At 40.8% G+C, this 19,009-nt stretch overlaps 2 protein-coding genes across 4 annotated transcripts in view; one reads left to right on the top strand and one right to left on the bottom strand.

Moving 5' to 3' along the window:
* The window catches only part of ARHGEF2 (Rho/Rac guanine nucleotide exchange factor 2), a 918,648-nt gene that overhangs the window by 633,303 nt on the left and 266,336 nt on the right, over positions 1–19,009 (top strand). The window lies entirely within an intron of this gene.
* LOC128643753 (DNA-binding protein inhibitor ID-2-like) lies at positions 93–512 on the bottom strand. The gene has a single exon (XM_053696576.1). It carries the CDS (start codon positions 498–500, stop codon positions 93–95), a length of 408 nt encoding a protein of 135 aa, XP_053552551.1. The 5' UTR covers positions 501–512.

Here is a 19,009-nt window from a genome sequence, read left to right as displayed (position 1 = left end):
ACATTTTGCCAGCTACATAGATATACATAGATATAGTGTGTTGTCTTCTGGGAAGTAGAGCAAATAGCGGAATAGCGCAGCAGTTGGAGTTCCTAGGTGTCTAGCTTCCAGTCATTCGTGATAAACTCTGATGACAATTCAGATGCCTGCAATGACAAGATGCTGATGTCTGTGTTTAGGGGGGTCAGTGGTGTCCTGGTGGACGAGGAATTTTGTCCCAGCCTGGGATGATGGAGACTGACGATGGTAGGGTGGGAATTCAAGGCGATCTGCAGATCCAGAATGTAATTTATGACATGCTGCAGGATTTCCATCTTGCTGACTTTCTTGTTCTGTAAAATACTCGGCACCAGTTCCTTCAGCTTGGAATAGCAGTCATTCATGTTGTACAGCAGGTACAGCAGGCTCATGGGGTCATCCACAGGCGTTTTGCTCCTAGATATACTGTGCTCCGTTAGGCTGTTTATCCTCACAGATCTTACTGGGCTGAAAGCTTTCATGATTTCAAGCTAATGGATACAAGTCCCACAACAACAAGAACCTTTTCCTTATTAAATCCACAACCACACGCTGCGCGTACTAGCTCAGAATTGAGATTGCAATGCTTATGTGTACATCCAGGATTTCATGTGTTTAGTGCCAAGGTTAGGTCTTTCTCACCCTTTCATAAAAGGCATTGATGCTATCCGAAACAGAACAACAAAAACATGCAGATCTAAATTGTATGTGCTACAATCCATAACTCATGACTTCTCACTAAACAAAATCCATGACAAAGCTTTTATTTACACAAGGGCAATCTATTGTCAGACAAATCGCAAGTACAGAACTACGTAGCTATACAGCAGGAGCGCTCAGGATCCTAGCAGGTCCTATATGCGGCGGTAGATGAAGAGAAGCCAAACTGGTCTGCCGCATATAGGAACCGCTAGGATACTGAGTGGTTGTTTTTAGCTCCTGCTTCAAAAGGCCCCTTCACTAAAATTGGCACATTGCGCATGCGCCAAAAACAGGAATGCGGCGGATAGAAAGTTACAGACAGATTAGGAAGGAAAGAAGTTGGCCATGACGAAATACAGGAGGGGGCTGGCGGCCATTTCAAAATGGCAGAGGGACATGTAGTAAGTAATTTTACTTAAAAACTATATAGTTAGCGAAATGGGGCTACAGTTTAAACTATTTGTCCTAGTAAACTTTATCTGTCGGAGTAATAATTTTTTTTGGGTTGACTGTCCCTTTAATTCAGTATCAGATCTGTACTAGCTAAGAGCCAAGCCGTAAGGAATTTTAGGGGGGTGGGGGGGGTCTGTAAGTCGTATGCTGGTCTAGCACATTTTTCCTTCTATATCTTTTTGGTCTCCTTATGGTCCTTATGTTTCCTTCTTTCCTATTCTTTTATTGCTGTATTTTTTTTAACGTGACTTATTTTCTTCCCCTGTTTATATTTCCTTTTTCTTCCTAATGGGAAAGAGTCCACAGCCGCATTCATTACTTGTGGGGAAATAAGAACCTGGCCACCAGGAGGAGGCAAAGACACACCAGCCAAAGGCTCCCACTTCTCCTATCCCCCAGTCATTCTTTGCCTTTCGTCCCAGGAGGTTGGCAGAGAAGTGTCAGAAGTTTTATTTTTTAAAGAAAATACTTTGATTAATTTTTACATAAAGTGTGTCTCTCGTGGAGGGTAGTACTCTTCGCAATGGGACAGGAGTTTTAAGTAGTCCTGAAAGTCTCTCAGTGAGGGCCTGGGCGGATGTTAGAGTCCGTAGATGCAGTGGGAGTTCTCTCTGCGACACCATCCCGACTTATATTAACAGCTCCTTTAGCACTTGGCGTTGCCGACCCTTTGCTTCGCTACCTGCTGTCTTCTCTCAAGTCCATGGCGGAGGCAACGCTACTATCCGTCACACTTGAAGGGCCGTGTTCCTGTTCCACAGTGTAGATTCCGGTAAGATTGTTTCATTTTATCAATATGAATGTTATGTTGTTATGTGACAGATAGGTATGGGTCTCAGTGAGACTCCTGTTCGGATCTGAGAATCATGGGATAATTCCTTCCTTAGGGGGGATTTGTGAACAGGGTGGGGTTCTTTAATCATGTTTCTTATGTGATTTTCCTGCTTTGTGTATTGGGTATTGGCTCTGGGGCTGAGATGGGAGAATTGCTTGTAGGATTTAGTGGGGGCTAGTTGCCGCCTTTTTCTGGCGGCCTTTTTTGGACTTTATGGTTCACCTTATGACCGGGCGTTGTTATGCTGGGTTTGTTCGCTTCCGCATTCCTGTCCGTATGGCGACAAAGATTTTCTGCTTCGTTTGGATCTGGTCATAGGAGGTGGTGAGTGCCCCAGCCATTGTGGGTGTCAGGTGCCGTTACATTTTTTTATATTGTGCTAATTCTCTCTTTGGTTTTAACCATGGAGGATTCTAAATCTGAGACTGTCGTTTCTGATTCCGATTCTTCCTCTTGTGAGGAAAGTGCTTCGGCGCCACTGACACAGGTTTTATCAGTCCTGTCTCTTGTGCCTTCTTAGAGCGCCTGGTTCCTCGGGCTCAGGGAGCCAGGGGCCTATTGAGCCATCAGCCTCTGGGGGCTCTGTTTCTCAGATAGCGGATTCCCAACAGCACCCTTCCTCTACATTTGCGGGTAACCCTAATGTTAATTCTCCCGCACAGGGTGGTTTGTTTCCCCTGGAGATGGCGGGTCATTTCTGCTTCAATATCTTGATGGCGCTGGTTCGCCTGCAGGATCCGGAGGTTTCTGCGCGGCTTTGTTCTTGTCCGATTATCCCAGGTGTCCAGACTTTGGGTGGGTCTATTCAGTTACCTCCGGGGGTGAATATTCCTCCATGTTGCACCTTTCGTTAACGGATTGCACAGCTGTGTGTTCTACTCGATCGTCTTTACGACTTATTGGGGGATCCTCTCCTTTTATCAGTTGGGGACTATGTCATCGAATGGTGCTTCCAGCTAGACTATTTGGGATGTTGATCGTCTCCTGGCGGTCGCTCGTGTCCTTTCCCAGAGTTTTTTTGGCGGATGCCTTTGGGCTGCCTTCTTTTCTTTCATCCGGTTAAGATAACTTTTTATTTGATTGTTCCCTCGGGAATTTCTGGGATGGCCTTGTTTTCTGTTACTTCCTTGGAAGTTGTTCGCGGACTGTTGGGTCCGGAATTTGTGTGCACTTTGTTGTGTTGCTAGTGACGCCTGTTGTGCCTAGCTGGTCCGGTGGGACCTTGTGTGTTTTGTTTTATTGTTTTCACAAACTACTCTATACATCTACATCTAGGCCTTCGGGTCCGCATACTTGGAGAGATTGGGCATGCCACTCTCTCCCGGGGCTGGGTCGGTGGCTTCCGCTGCATCGCTTTGGTTCTCCTTCAGGGGGTGGGGTCTTCTCCGCTAGGGCGGTTTTTGGGCCTTGGTCTTCTTGCTACCCTTTGGGTGGTTTTTAGACTCCTAGGGTCTCTGGACCTCGTTTCGTTCCGCTTTTAATGGATCCTCTTCGTGGATCAGCGGTGGAGCGCTTGTTGGTATGCTAGACTTTGCGGGTTCATGCCTGCATTCTCTGTGCTCTGGAAGCGGTGCTTGGGGTGGCTAGCCTGTGACTTGCCACGTGGGAGTCTGGTTTGCCTTTGTCGCTGCTGGAGGCTTCTTCTAGCTGGAACCCGGTTTTATTGGGGTCGCCTTGTTCGCTTCGGTTCTGGTTCTGGGTTTTTCCAGAGTTTTCTCCACCCTCTTAGGGTCGGGCGCCGAACTGGGATCCTAGTTTTTGGATGTCGCAGAGTTTTGCTCTGTGTTGTGGCTTCTATTGCCTTGAGATCGGTTCTGCGTTTTTTTTTTGCGGACCTCTCTTAGGTTTTTCTAGATTTCCCGTTGTTTTTTTGGGTTTCTTCCTTGCGTGAGGAGTGTCTGACCAAATTTTGGTCGGGGTCCTTTTCTTCAGGTCTCTTTGTAGATCTGGGATTGGGCTGGGGTTCCGGGTGGTGTTGGTATAGTTCTGTCTATGCTTGTCCCGTTTTTTTCCCGCTGGCGTTTGGGTTGTGTCTGTCCCCTCCTTATGGCTGCTCGGGGCCTTTGTTTTTCTGTACGGGAATGTGTTCTAGACTTCCTTTAGGGGTCCGTTGTTCTGGTGCTCTAACCTTGCATCAGCATCCTGTGTAGTGCCTTAGTAGGTTCATTTTGTCTTCAGGTCTTCCCCACCGGTTTCTGCTGTGGGCCCACGAGATTGCTACCTTGGGAAGTCTCTGCTCCTTTGGGGGCTGGCTTGTTTTGGGTTAGTTTTGACCCCTGTGTCGAGTTTTTGTCCGGGGGGGGGGGGGGGCAAGGTTTCCCTTGTCCTCCGTCTTCCCTTGGGATATTTTTTTTCTCTAGGGGTGTGTTTCTTTTGTCCCGGCTTCAGGGTTGGAGATGCCCTTGGGAATGGACTTCTGGGTTCGGTGTTCCTCTGATGGTGGGACTCTGCCCGTGTTCTGGTCGCACTCTTTCTAGGTGGCTGGTGGTGTTTCCTCCCTCTCGTTCAAGTGGGGGAGGCTCTGTCCCTGGACTTTTCACTGTCGTTGACAGTTTGGTCTTTCCGTGTGCGAGCGGTTCTCGTTTCTGCGGTTGTGGGGGACGTCCCTGTTTATCTCAGGATCCTAAGCTGCGGTTATGGTGGTCTTTTGACTTTTCAGCTGCCTTTGTTTCTTTCAGATACAATGGGTCCCTGTTGAGGTGCTCTCTAAGGTGGATCTCTGAATTTTCCCTCCATGGAGGGGTGTTTTTTTTTTTCTAGGAACTGTTTTTTGCTGGTTCCTTTTCTCCCGAGCTGCGGGGTTCTCGTAGGGAGGCGACTCGCTCTCTTTTTCGTTTTAAGCCAAACTCCTTGGTTCCCTCCAGCAGGGGAACTGGACAAGGGGGTTGTCTTCCCTTTCTCTGTGGCCGCACTATAGCGTGCTACTTAGTAGTCTGTGTGGTTTTCTGTTTTTCTCTTTTGGTCTCCGACTTGGTCGAGTTTGACTGATGATGCCCTTTTTTCTGGAATTTAGTGAGGCTTTCCGGAGTCTCCAGAGCTAGTTTGATCTGTCTTTTGGAAGACAGGGTTCTTGTCCGTTATCCCTCTACCTTACTTTTTCCTTTGGGCAGTTGTTGGTCTGGGTTCCCTTATGGGGGGCATATGTATTGGATCTGCCTTTGGGCGCTTCGAGTCCTCTTGGTTCGGTGATGTTGCATAGGGTTTTTACCCAGGCTTGGGACTGTTGTTTGTGTCCTTGGGGCCTTTTTTTCTTCTTGTTTTTTGCTCCCTACTTTTGGATAAAGCGGGACTTTTTTTTATGGGATGTGGTTTAGTCCTGGTGCCCTCAGATTGGGCCGCCTCTTACACTCCCATTCTTGGCATTCAGTGTCCTCTTTGTCTTGGGTATAATTTTACCACAAGTAATGAATGTGGCTGTGGACTCTTTTCCATTAGGAAGAAAAACATAAATTATGCTTACCTGATAATTTAATTTTCTTCTGTGGGAAAGAGTCCAGAGCCCCGCGCCCGTTTTTTGAGGCGTTTTTTCGTTTGTAGTCTTCTGGCACCCTTTCACCTTGATATTTCTTCCACTGATCCTTGTACCTCGGCAGAATGACTGGGGGGAGGGGAAGTGGGAGGAGTGTTTGAGCCTTTGACTAGTGTGTCTTTGCCTCCTCCTGGTGGCCAGGTTCTTATTTCCCACAAGTAATTAATGCAGCTGTGGACTCTTTCCTACGGAAGAAAATGAAATTATCAGGTAAGCATAATTTGTTTTTAATTATTTTAATTGTTTTCTTATATTGGCAACTCTAGTGACAACCATATCTTTCAGTGTATCTCACCATGTCTTTCACTATAACGAATCAGAAGATTATTTTCCTGTGTAATATAACCTAATATTAGACTTTGAATACCCCTTTGTTTACTGCTTATCCACATACTTCGGATGATCGATTACACCCACAGCCCAGATATACAATTCTAATTGCACAACATTCCTGACGTACATTGATGGAAACGAAAAACACATGCAGCAAAACATAGTTTTTAAAATTAAGTTTTATTCACTTTAGACTTAATATTTTGTATATACTAGTGTTTTCATAATATGGGTCTTTTATATTTACAGTTTTGTATTTCCTATGGAAAATGCGGCATTAGAGAGTGGGCTGGAAGATAACATTTCTATTGTGTATGTAATTGTTTTTTTTACCATTTTCAGAATATTTATTAAGCCCTTTACATTTGCAGGACCTGCTGTTCTGTCTCAGTATTTTTATACTTGTAATGTTGCCTTGAATTGGAATTAAATCTTCCTAAATGTATAATGTAAACTAAACAAGAAGTGAATAAAAATGATTTATTCTAACATTATTGCATTTTAATTTATATACACTTTAGAGTTTTTATCTATATTGGTTGTCGCCTTGTTAAACCTCACAACCTCTGCTAAAAGCTGATTTATAGAGGGCAACATTGCATTCTATAGGAAGCTGCTGACAGGGACTTCCCTAGTTTAAATTATTTTCTTATAGAATGCAATAAGGACCGTCTAGGTGAGATCAGTGTGCTACAACAGAGAGTAAATTAATCTAGTCAAGTGACTCCAAACTGTACTGTTTTAATTCATAAAAGTATTGACTGCGAAGCTCTTCAGGTTAAGGATCATCTCTTCCTGAAGCAGTGTGTACTGGGAGCATTGGCCAGTAAAATTAGGTGAGCATATGTTCAGCTAGGCTAGTTCTGGATACCTATTAAAAAAACACTTATAAGGAAAGTCAGTGATTGGATGATAGCCTGGCTGGTATACGCAGATTGCATCAAACAGCAAGTTACCTGCCCTTCTACGTATATGCTCAGTTTTACTTTTAATGAATTCCACTTCAGTGCTGCAGAAATTTCTCCTCTAGAAGTGACAAGTTATTATTACTTATCTCCTTTCCTCATGTGCCCTCAAATTTCCTTCTCTCCATCCCCCATTCATTCTGTTTCCCATTCCCTTGCTTTCTCATGCACACTCTATCGCTTATGTTTCTTTTAGCCCCCCCCCTTTTGCTCTTCTTTTCTCCCCACAGTCTTTTCATCACCCTCATTTGTTTGCCATCCACCTCTCTCTTCTATCTTCCTATCTCTGTATACCTGTTCCCACATACTTTAGTTGCTATGACAGTCATGGAATAAGACTGTGATGCGTTTCTCTAAGAAGACTAGAGCAAGGGGGGGGGAGCTCTTTGGTGTATTAGGAAACTGCACATTTTCCTACAGTCTAACGTCTTGTGAACCAATCAAGAAATTGTAAAACAAAGGTCTGGATGATCACAACTGAAAAAAGTTATTTCCCTTTAAACACTCTCTCATCTTATGTACTGTATATGAAGTTGTCCTAACCATGTGGACTATAACATTTAATAGGCAGAATTAATTCTACAGTGATTAGAAAAACCATCAGTGTTTAGAAAACCATCAAACCAAAAATGTAAACCTAAAATTACAATTAAAGACAGATCAGCAGTGTGAAAGAATAGCCAGGAGGTAAAGCACAGATGAAGCTACACCCCAATAAAAATATAGATATATAGGCCTCTAGTTCACAAGCCATCAACCTCAAATACGCTGGAATTCCGCAGCGTATTTGTGGCGAGGCTGATTCGCCTTAGTTATGAAGCCCTACAGACCGGCAAAAGTAGAATCTAGTGACGTAAGCTTTGATCCGCCGGACTCAGTCCGACACAGATCGATTCTTACGTCACTCCAGATGTTTCGAACGCAAGTTCGGCACAATCTGACTACTTTTGGAAGTTATCAGATGACTACCAGGTACGCTCGGCACTTTTCCGGCCCAGCGTACCTGGTTTTCAATCCGCCGCCCTGGAGGCGGCGGATCCCATAGGAATCAATGGGAGTCTGACCATAGCGAAAGCTCATGTTCGCTGCTGCCCGATATCCCATTGATTCCTATGGGAAACGTCTGCACCTAACATGTACCCAGAGTCTAAACACCCCTAATCTGCCCCCCTACACCGCCGCCACCTATATTAAACATGTTAACCCCTAAACTTCCGCTCCCGGAGCCCACTGCCACTCTAATAAACTTATTAACCCCTAAATTGCCGCACCGGGCCCCGCCACAACTATAATAATTATATTGACCACTAAACCGCCGCTCCCGGACCCCGCCGCCACCTACATAATACCTATTAACTCCTATCCTGCCCCCCCTACATCGCCGCCACCTATAATAAAGTTATTAACCCCTATCCTGCCCCCCCTACACCGCCACAACCTATAATAAAATTATTAACCCCTAAACCTAAGTCTAACACTAACCCTAACACCCCGCTAACTTAAATATTAATTAAATAAATCTAAATAAATATTACTCTTATTAAATTAGTTATTCCAATTTAAAACTAAATACTTACCTATAAAATAAACCCTAATATAGCTACAATATTACTAATAATTATATTGTAGCTATTTTAGGATTTATTTTTATTTTACAGGCAAATGTAATTTTATTTTAACTAGGTACAATAGCTATTAAATAGTTATTAACTATTTAATCGCTACCTAGATAAAATAAAGTCAAATTTACCTGTAAAATAAAAACTAACCTAAGTTACAATTACACCTAACACTACACTATCATTAAATAAATTATTCCTATTTAAAACTAAATACTTACCTGTAAAATAAACCCTAAGCTAGCTACAATGTAATTAATAATTACATTGTAGCTATCTTAGGATTTATATTTATTTTACAGGCAACTTTGTATTTATTTTAACTAGGTACAATAGTTATTAAATAGTTATTAACTATTTAATAACTACCTAGCTAAAATAAATACAAAATTACCTGTAAAATATATCCTAACCTAAGTTACAATTAAACCTAACACTACACTATCATTAAATAAATTAAATTAATTAACTTCAAGTAGCTACAATTAAATACAATTAAATAAACTAACTAAAGTACAAAAAAAAAAAAGATTACAAGAATTTTAAACTAATTACACCTAATCTAAGCCCCCTAATAAAATAAAAAATAAAAAAAAAGAATAAAAGTCCCTACCCTAAACTAAATTACAAAGTAACCAGCTCTTTTACCAGCCCTTAAAAGGGCTTTTTGCAGGGCATGCCCCAAAGTAATCAGCTCTTTTGCTTGTAAAAAAAAAAAATACAACCCCCCAACATTAAAACCCACCATCCACATACCCCTACTCTAACCCAAACCCCCCTTAAATAAACCTAACACTAACCCCCTGAAGATCTCCCTACCTTGAGTCGTGTTCACCCAGCCGTGCCAAAGTCATCATCCAAGGGGCACTGAAGATGTCTTCCATCCAATAGAAGTCTTCATCCAAGGGGCGCTGAAGAGGTCTTCCATCCGATAGAAGTCTTCATCCAGACGGCGTCTTCAATCTTCATCCATCCGGAGCAGAGCGGAGCCATCTTGAAAGCAGCCGACGCGGAGCCATCCTCTTCCACCGACGCCTACTCGCCGAATGAATATTCCTTTAAGTGACGTCATCCAAGATGGCGTCCCTCGAATTCCGATTGGCTTATAGGATTCTATCAGCCAATCGGAATTAAGGTAGGAAAAATCTGATTGGCTGATTCAATCAGCCAATCAGATTGAGCTTGCATTCTATTGGCTGTTCCGATCAGCCAATAGAATGCGAGCTCAATCTGATTGGCTGATTGGATCAGCCAATCAGATTTTTACTACCTTAATTCCGATTGGCTGATAGAATCCTATGAGCCAATCGGAATTCGAGGGACGCCATCTTGGATGACGTCACTTAAAGAAATATTCATTCGGCGAGTAGGCGTCGGTGGAAGAGAATGGCTCTGCGTCGGCTGCTTTGAAGATGGCTCCGCTCTGCTCCAGATGGATGAAGATTGAAGACGCCGCCTGGATGAAGACTTCTATCCGATGGAAGACCTCTTCAGCGCCCCTTGGATGACGACTTCTATCGGATGGAAGACATCTTCAGCGCCCCTTGGATGATGACTTTGGCCCGGCTGGGTGAACACGACTCAAGGTAGGGAGATCTTCAGGGGGGTAGTGTTAGGTTTATTTAAGGGGGTTTGGGTGGGTTAGAGTAAGGGTATGTGGATGGTGAGTTTTAATGTTGGGGTGTTTGTTTGTATTTTTTTTTACAGGCAAAAGAGCTGATTACTTTGGGGCATGCCCCGCAAAAAGCCCTTTTAAGGGCTGGTAAAAGAGCTGGTTACTTTGTAATGTAGTATAGGGTAGGGACTTTTATTATTTTGTTTTTTTTTATTTTATTAGGGGGCTTAGATTAGGTGTAATTAGTTTAAAATTCTTGTAATCTTTTTTTATTTTCTGTAATTTAGTGTTTGTTTTTGTACTTTAGTTAGTTTATTTAATTGTAGCTACTTGTAGTTAATTAATTTAATTTATTTAATGATAGTGTAGTGTTAGGTTTAATTGTAACTTAGGTTAGGATTTATTTTACAGGTAATTTTGTATTTATTTTAGCTAGGTAGTTATTAAATAGTTAATAACTATTTAATAACTATTGTACCTAGTTAAAATAAATACAAAGTTGCCTTAAAATAAATATAAATCCTAAAATAGCTACAATGTAATTATTAATTACATTGTAGCTAGTTAAGGGTTTATTTTACAGTAAAGTATTTATTTTTAAATAGGAATAATTTATTTAATGATAGTGTAGTGTTAGGTGTAATTGTAACTTAGGTTAGTTTTTATTTTACAGGTAAATTTGACTTTATTTTATCTAGGTAGCTATTAAATAGTTAATAACTATTTAATAGCTATTGTACCTAGTTAAAATAAAATTACATTTGCCTGTAAAATAAAAATAAATCCTAAAATAGCTACAATATAATTATTAGTAATATTGTAGCTATATTAGGGTTTATTTTATAGGTAAGTATTTAGTTTTAAATAGGAATAATTAATTTAATAAGAGTAATATTTATCTAGATTTATTTAATTAATATTTAAGTTAGGGGGTGTTAGGGTTAGTGTTAGACTTAGGTTTAGGGGTTAATAATTTTATTATAGGTTGCGGCGGTGTAGGGGGGGCAGATTAGGGGTTAGTAAGTTTAATATAGGTGGCGGCGGGGTCCGGGAGCAGCGGTTTAGGGGTTAAACAATTTATTTAGTTGCGGTGGGGTCCGGGATCCGCAGGATAGGGGTTAATAACTTTATTATAGGTGGCGGCGGTATAGGGGGGGCAGGATAGGGGTTAATAGGTATTATGTAGGTGGCGGCGGGGTCTGGGAGCGGAGGTTTAGGGGTTAATATATTTATTATAGTTGCGGCGGGGTCTAGGAGCGGTGGTTTAGGGGTTAATAACTTTATTTAGTTGCGGGGGGCTCTGGGGGCGCCGGTATAGGGGGTAGAACAGTATAGTATAGTGCGAGTGCTTAGTGACAGCTTATCAATAAAGCTGTAAAAAAGCCGAAGAGCAGCGAGATCAGATGAGTGATAACTATCACAGTCTGCTGCTCATCGCCCCGTACTTGGTGCGCGGCTTTTTGACAGCTTTTTTGATAACTTTGGCGAACGTATTCAGGTCCGCAGCGGCGATGTGAGGCGAGCTTAGGCGAGCGTATTGGGGCCGGCGAAGGCAGGTACGTCCGGAGCTTCATAACTAGAGGCCATAGTAAAAAAGACCCTGCAAGCAAGAATGAGAAGCATTAACTAATAAAGCTCCAACATCAAGATTCAAGTATTCCTCACAAGCTCCCTAACAAATATAAGGCCTTTATTTAACAATTACAAAAATATATACCCAATGCAGAGTGTTACCATTCACTTTAAAATGTACTGCTCCTGAGATGAGTGCTGAGAAAAATGCATTGTGGACTCAAACTAAAGATAATGTAGCGCCCTTTTTTTTATCACACACAGGTTTCAAAATTGTAAAACTGCTGTTAAAAGAAAAATGCATCTTTTAGCCAAGTTGGCAAAGGAAACAGGTGGTTGTTTTCCAGCAGGGAGAGAGAATTCAATAAGTGGGAAGAAATGTTTTGGAAATCTATGTCCAACTCTATGTCCAAACTCCAGGCAGACAGGAGTTGGGTGGACAGGGAGGCATTATTTGCGGGGGGTTCAGGTCAGGTCAGTTTTATCTGAATTCAGAGGAAGCAAGATAAGCCGGTTAGATTACAGATATTTCTGATCCGAGAGAAAGGTAGGTTTCTTCAGAGTAAAAAGATGATTTTAAGTTAATGGCTGAACAGGCATGGTACATGAAATTCCTGATTTTAGGTGGCAGCCAGATCTTTTTTAGGAGTAAAATAAATTCAGGTCACACTATATAGTTGGTTCTGCCCTGGAGGGTGGTTTGGCTTGGAAAAAGTGTCAAATTCAAGCGGAGAACATATACTGTAGGTCGAAACAGACAAGCACATTTAAAGGGACAGTCTACTTGAAAATGTTTGTTTAAAAAGATAGATAAGCCCTTTATACCCATCCCCCAGTTTTGCATAACCAAGACTGCTATATTAGTAAACTTTTTAACTCTGTGATTACCTTGTATCTAAGCCTCTGCAGACTGCCCCCTTATCTCTTGACAGACATGCATTTTAGCCAATAAGTGCTGACTCATAAATAACTCCACGGGAGTGAGCACAATGATATATATAGCACACAACTAGCGCAGTCTAGCTGTCAAAATGCAGAGATAAGAGGCGTCCTTCAAGAGCTTCAAAATTGGCATATAAGTCTATCTAAGTTTAGCTTTCAACAAAGAATACCAAGCAAACAAAGCAAATTTGATGATAAAAGTAAATTGGAAAGTTATTTAAGATTGCATGCCCTATTTGAATTATGAAAGTTTAATTTTGACCAGAATAGTCCCTTCAACTTTTGAGGACAAACAGGTTTAATATGTAACAGTTTATGTCCCAGGGGTTGGAAGAGAGTATATGAGGTTCTTTAGTGGAATTTGAGACCTTCTAAGTACTTAACTGGCTTTTAAAGCAAAGTTAAATTTCATTAGCATCATTGGGGTCTATTCCGATCCAGTAGAAGCTTTTTGTATGGTTTCAAATTCAAGACCATTCTACTCTATCTAGTCAAGTTATCATGTGGTTCCCAGTGCCTTTGTACCACATTATCTTCAACAATCTATAAAAACACTTTTCTAGCAGCCTTTAACTTGATTTTTGGATTTTTCTATTTTTTGTAATCTTGGCGATTTTAAAACAAATTTTAGCTTGTGAATAACACATACTAGATGTCTGCATAACTTTTTTTTTTCTTCTCTCAGTTTTAAAAACTGTAAAATATAACTTATCTCAGTTTAAACTATCAAACGTCTAGAAATGCTGACTCCAAACTGATCATTTTTTAATGTAAAGTGTTTGTTATTCAAAATAAATTAAAAAAAATATTTATAAAATTATTCAAAATAATATGAAATTGTAAATAGTATTCATCATTTATTGGATAGATGTAACAATCTGCATTCAAACACATTAGGCAGTCATTAACAATATTAAGGGCCATATTACAAATGAAGCTCTAAATATCGCTTTCATGAAAGTGATTTCTTTCATGTAATTAACAAGAGTCCATGAGCTAGTGACGTATGGGATATACATTCCTACCAGGAGGGGCAAAGTTTCCCAAACCTTAAAATGCCTATAAATACACCCCTCACCACACCCACAAATCAGTTTTTACAAACTTTGCCTCCAAGGGAGGTGGTGAAGTAAGTTTGTGCTAGATTCTACGTTGATATGCGCTCCGCAGCAAGTTGGAGCCCGGTTTTCCTCTCAGCGTGCAGTGAATGTCAGAGGGATGTGAGGAGAGTATTGCCTATTGAATGCAGTGATCTCCTTCTACGGGGTCTATTTCATAAGGTTCTCTGTTATCGGTCGTAGAGATTCATCTCTTACCTCCCTTTTCAGATCGACGATATACTCTTATATTTACCATTTCCTCTACTGATTCTCGTTTCAGTACTGGTTTGGCTTTCTACAAACATGTAGATGAGTGTCCTGGGGTAAGTAAGTCTTATTTTCTGTGACACTCTAAGCTATGGTTGGGCACTTTATTTATAAAGTTCTAAATATATGTATTCAAACATTTATTTGCCTTGACTCAGAATGTTCAACTTTCCTTATTTCCAGACAGTCAGTTTCATATTTGGGATTATGCTTTAATTATCATATTTTTTCTTACCTCAAAAATTTGACTTTTTCCCTGTGGGCTGTTAGGCTCGCGGGGGCTGAAAATGCTTCATTTTATTGCGTCATTTTTGGCGCGGACTTTTTTGGCGCAAAAATTCATTTCCGTTTCCGGCGTCATACGTGTCGCCGGAAGTTGCGTCATTTTTTGACGTTATTTTGCGCCAAAAATGTCGGCGTTCCGGATGTTGCGTCATTTTTGGCGCAAAAAGCATTTAGGCGCCAAATAATGTGGGCGTCTTTTTTGGCGCCAAAAAATATGGGCGTCGCTTTTGTCTCCACATTATTTCAGTCTCATTTTTCATTTGCTTCTGGTTGCTAGAAGCTTGATGTTTGGCATTTTTTTCCCATTCCTGAAACTGTCTTATAAGGAATTTGATCTATTTTGCTTTATATGTTGTTTTTTCTCTTACATATTGCAAGATGTCTCACGTTGCATCTGAGCCAGAAGATACTACAGGAAAACCTCTGCCTGCTGGATCTACCAAAGCTAAGTGTATCTGCTGTAAACTTTTGGTAGCTATTCCTCCAGCTGTTGTTTGTATTAAATGTCATGACAAACTTGTTAATGCAGATAATATTTCCTTTAGTGATGTACCATTGCCTGTTGCAGTTCCCTCAACATCTAAGGTGCAGAATGTTCCTGATAACATAAGAGATTTTGTTTCTGAATCCATAAAGAAGGCTTTGTCTGTTATTTCTCCTTCTAGTAAACGTAAAAAGTCTTTTAAATCTTCTCTTTCTACAGATGAATTTTTAAATGAACACCATCATTCTGATTCTTTGGACTCTTCTGGTTCAGAGGATTCTGTCTCAGAGATTGATGCTGATAAATCTTCATATTTATTTAAGATGGAATTTATTCGCTCTTTACTTAAAGAAGTACTAATTGCTTTAGAAATAGAGGATTCTAGTCCTCTTGATACTAATTCTATACGTTTAGATAAGGTTTTTAAAGCTCCTGCGGTTATTCCAGAAGTCTTTCCTGTTCCTAATGCTATTTCTGCAGTAATTGCTAAGGAATGGGATAGATTGGGTAATTCATTTACTCCTTCTAAACGTTTTAAGCAATTATATCCTGTTCCGCCTGACAGGTTAGAATTTTGGGACAAAATCCCTAAAGTTGATGGGGCTATTTCTACCCTTGCTAAACGTACTACCATTCCTACATCAGATGGTACCTCGTTTAAGGATCCTTTAGATAGAAAAATTGAATCTTTTCTAAGAAAAGCTTATCTATGTTCAGGTAATCTTCTTAGACCTGCTATATCATTGGCTGATGTTGCTGCAGCTTCAACTTTTTGGTTGGAAACTCTAGCGCAACAAGTAACAAATCGTGATTCTCATGATATTATTATTCTTCTCCAGCATGCTAATAATTTCATCTGTGATGCCATTTTTGATATTATTAGAGTTGATGTTAGATTTATGTCTCTGGCTATCTTAGCCAGAAGAGCTTTATGGCTTAAGACTTGGAATGCTGATATGGCTTCTAAATCAACTCTACTTTCCATTTCTTTCCAGGGAAACAAATTATTTGGTTCTCAGTTGGATTCTATTATTTCAACTGTTACTGGTGGGAAAGGAACTTTTTTACCACAGGATAAAAAGTCTAAAGGTAAAAACAGGGCTAACAATCGTTTTCGATCCTTTCGTTTCAACAAAGAACAAAAGCCTGATCCTTCGTCCTCAGGAGCAGTTTCAGTTTGGAAACCATCTCCAGTCTGGAATAAATCCAAGCCTGCTAGAAAGGCAAAGCCTGCTTCTAAGTTCACATGAAGGTACGGCCCTCATTCCAGTTCCGCTGGTAGGGGGCAGGTTACGTTTTTTCAAAGAAATTTGGATCAATTCTGTTCACAATCTTTGGATTCAGAACATTGTTTCAGAAGGGTACAGAATTGGTTTCAAGATGAGACCTCCTGCAAAGAGATTTTTTCTTTCCCATGTCCCAGTAAATCCAGTGAAAGCTCAAGCATTTCTGAATTGTGTTTCAGATCTAGAGTTGGCTGGAGTAATTATGCCAGTTCCAGTTCCGGAACAGGGGATGGGGTTTTATTCAAATCTCTTCATTGTACCAAAGAAGGAGAATTCCTTCAGACCAGTTCTGGATCTAAAATTATTGAATCGCTATGTAAGGATACCAACGTTCAAGATGGTAACTGTAAGGACTATATTGCCTTTTGTTCAGCAAGGGAATTATATGTCCACAATAGATTTACAGGATGCATATCTGCATATTCCGATTCATCCAGATCATTATCAGTTCCTGAGATTCTCTTTTCTAGACAAGCATTACCAATTTGTGGCTCTACCGTTTGGCCTTGCTACAGCTCCAAGAATTTTCACAAAGATTCTCGGTGCCCTTCTGTCTGTAATCAGAGAACAGGGTATTGTGGTATTTCCTTATTTGGACGATATCTTGGTACTTGCTCCGTCTTTACATTTAGCAGAGTCTCATACGAATCGACTTGTGTTGTTTCTTCAAGATCATGGTTGGAGGATCAATTTACTAAAAAGTTCTTTGATTCCTCAAACAAGGGTAACCTTTCTGGGTTTCCAGATAGATTCAGTGTCCATGACTCTGTCTTTAACAGACAAGAGACGTCTAAAATTGATTACAGCTTGTCGAAACCTTCAGTCACAATCATTCCCTTCGGTAGCCTTATGCATGGAAATTCTAGGTCTTATGACTGCTGCATCGGACGCGATCCCCTTTGCTCGTTTTCACATGCGACCTCTTCAGCTCTGTATGCTGAACCAATGGTGCAGGGATTACACGAAGATATCTCAATTAATATCTTTAAAACCGATTGTTCGACACTCTCTAACGTGGTGGACAGATCACCATCGTTTAATTCAGGGGGCTTCTTTTGTTCTTCCGACCTGGACTGTAATTTCAACAGATGCAAGTCTCACAGGTTGGGGAGCTGTGTGGGGATCTCTGACGGCACAAGGAGTTTGGGAATCTCAGGAGGTGAGATTACCGATCAATATTTTGGAACTCCGTGCAATTTTCAGAGCTCTTCAGTTTTGGCCTCTTCTGAAGAGAGAATCGTTCATTTGTTTTCAGACAGACAATGTCACAACTGTGGCATACATCAATCATCAAGGAGGGACTCACAGTCCTCTGGCTATGAAAGAAGTATCTCGAATTTTGGTTTGGGCGGAATCCAGCTCCTGTCTAATCTCTGCGGTTCATATCCCAGGTGTAGACAATTGGGAAGCGGATTATCTCAGTCGCCAAACGTTGCATCCGGGCGAATGGTCTCTTCACCCAGAGGTATTTCTTCAGATTGTTCAATTGTGGGGGCTCCCAGAGATAGATCTGATGGCCTCTCATCTAAACAAGAAACTTCCCAGGTATCTGTCCAGATCCCGGGATCCTCAGGCGGAGGCAGTGGATGCATTATCACTTCCTTGGAAGTATCATCCTGCCTATATCTTTCCGCCTCTAGTTCTTCTTCCAAGAGTAATCTCCAAGATTCTGAGGGAATGCTCGTTTGTTCTGCTAATAGCTCCGGCATGGCCTCACAGGTTTTGGTATGCGGATCTTGTCCGGATGGCATCTTGCCAGCCATGGACTCTTCCGTTAAGACCAGACCTTCTGTCACAAGGTCCTTTTTTCCATCCGGATCTGAAATCCTTAAATTTAAAGGTATGGAGATTGAACGCTTGATTCTTGGTCATAGAGGTTTCTCTGACTCCGTGATTAATACTATGTTACAGGCTCGTAAATCTGTATCTCGAGAGATATATTATAGAGTCTGGAAGACTTATATTTCTTGGTGTCTTTCTCATCATTTTTCTTGGCATTCTTTTAGAATACCGAGAATTTTACAATTTCTTCAGGATGGTTTGGATAAGGGTTTGTCCGCAAGTTCTTTGAAAGGACAAATCTCTGCTCTTTCTGTTCTTTTTCACAGAAAGATTGCTATTCTTCCTGATATTCATTGTTTTGTACAAGCTTTGGTTCGTATAAAACCTGTCATTAAGTCAATTTCTCCTCCTTGGAGTTTGAATTTGGTTCTGGGAGCTCTTCAAGCTCCTCCGTTTGAACCTATGCATTCATTGGACATTAAATTACTTTCTTGGAAAGTTTTGTTCCTTTTGGCTATCTCTTCTGCTAGAAGAGTTTCTGAATTATCTGCTCTTTCATGTGAGTCTCCTTTTCTGATTTTTCATCAGGATAAGGCGGTGTTGCGAACTTCTTTTGAATTTTTACCTAAAGTTGTGAATTCCAACAACATTAGTAGAGAAATTGTGGTTCCTTCATTATGTCCTAATCCTAAGTATTCTAAGGAGAAATCATTGCATTCTTTGGATGTTGTTAGAGCTTTGAAATATTATGTTGAAGCTACGAAATCTTTCCGTAAGACTTCTAGTCTATTTGTTATCTTTTCCGGTTCTAGGAAAGGCCAGAAAGCTTCTGCCATTTCTTTGGCATCTTGGTTGAAATCTTTAATTCATCTTGCCTATGTTGAGTCGGGTAAAACTCCGCCTCAAAGAATTACAGCTCATTCTACTAGGTCAGTATCTACTTCCTGGGCGTTTAGGAATGAAGCTTCGGTTGACCAGATCTGCAAAGCAGCAACTTGGTCTTCTTTGCATACTTTTACTAAATTCTACCATTTTGATGTATTTTCTTCTTCTGAAGCAGTTTTTGGTAGAAAAGTTCTTCAGGCAGCGGTTTCAGTTTGAATCTTCTGCTTATGTTTTTTGTTAAACTTTATTTTGGGTGTGGATTATTTTCAGCAGGAATTGGCTGTCTTTATTTTATCCCTCCCTCTCTAGTGACTCTTGTGTGGAAAGATCCACATCT

The sequence above is a fragment of the Bombina bombina genome, chromosome 1, assembly GCF_027579735.1.
Source record: "Bombina bombina isolate aBomBom1 chromosome 1, aBomBom1.pri, whole genome shotgun sequence".
Lineage (NCBI taxonomy): Eukaryota > Metazoa > Chordata > Amphibia > Anura > Bombinatoridae > Bombina > Bombina bombina.
Note: the sequence above shows the minus strand (reverse complement) of the source record. Positions and strands in the feature narration are given on the sequence as shown.

Coding starts and splice junctions, on each gene's coding strand:
- LOC128643753 (XM_053696576.1), bottom strand. CDS start 500: ATGAAAGCTTTCAGCCCAGTAAGATCTGTGAGGATAAACAGCCTAACG.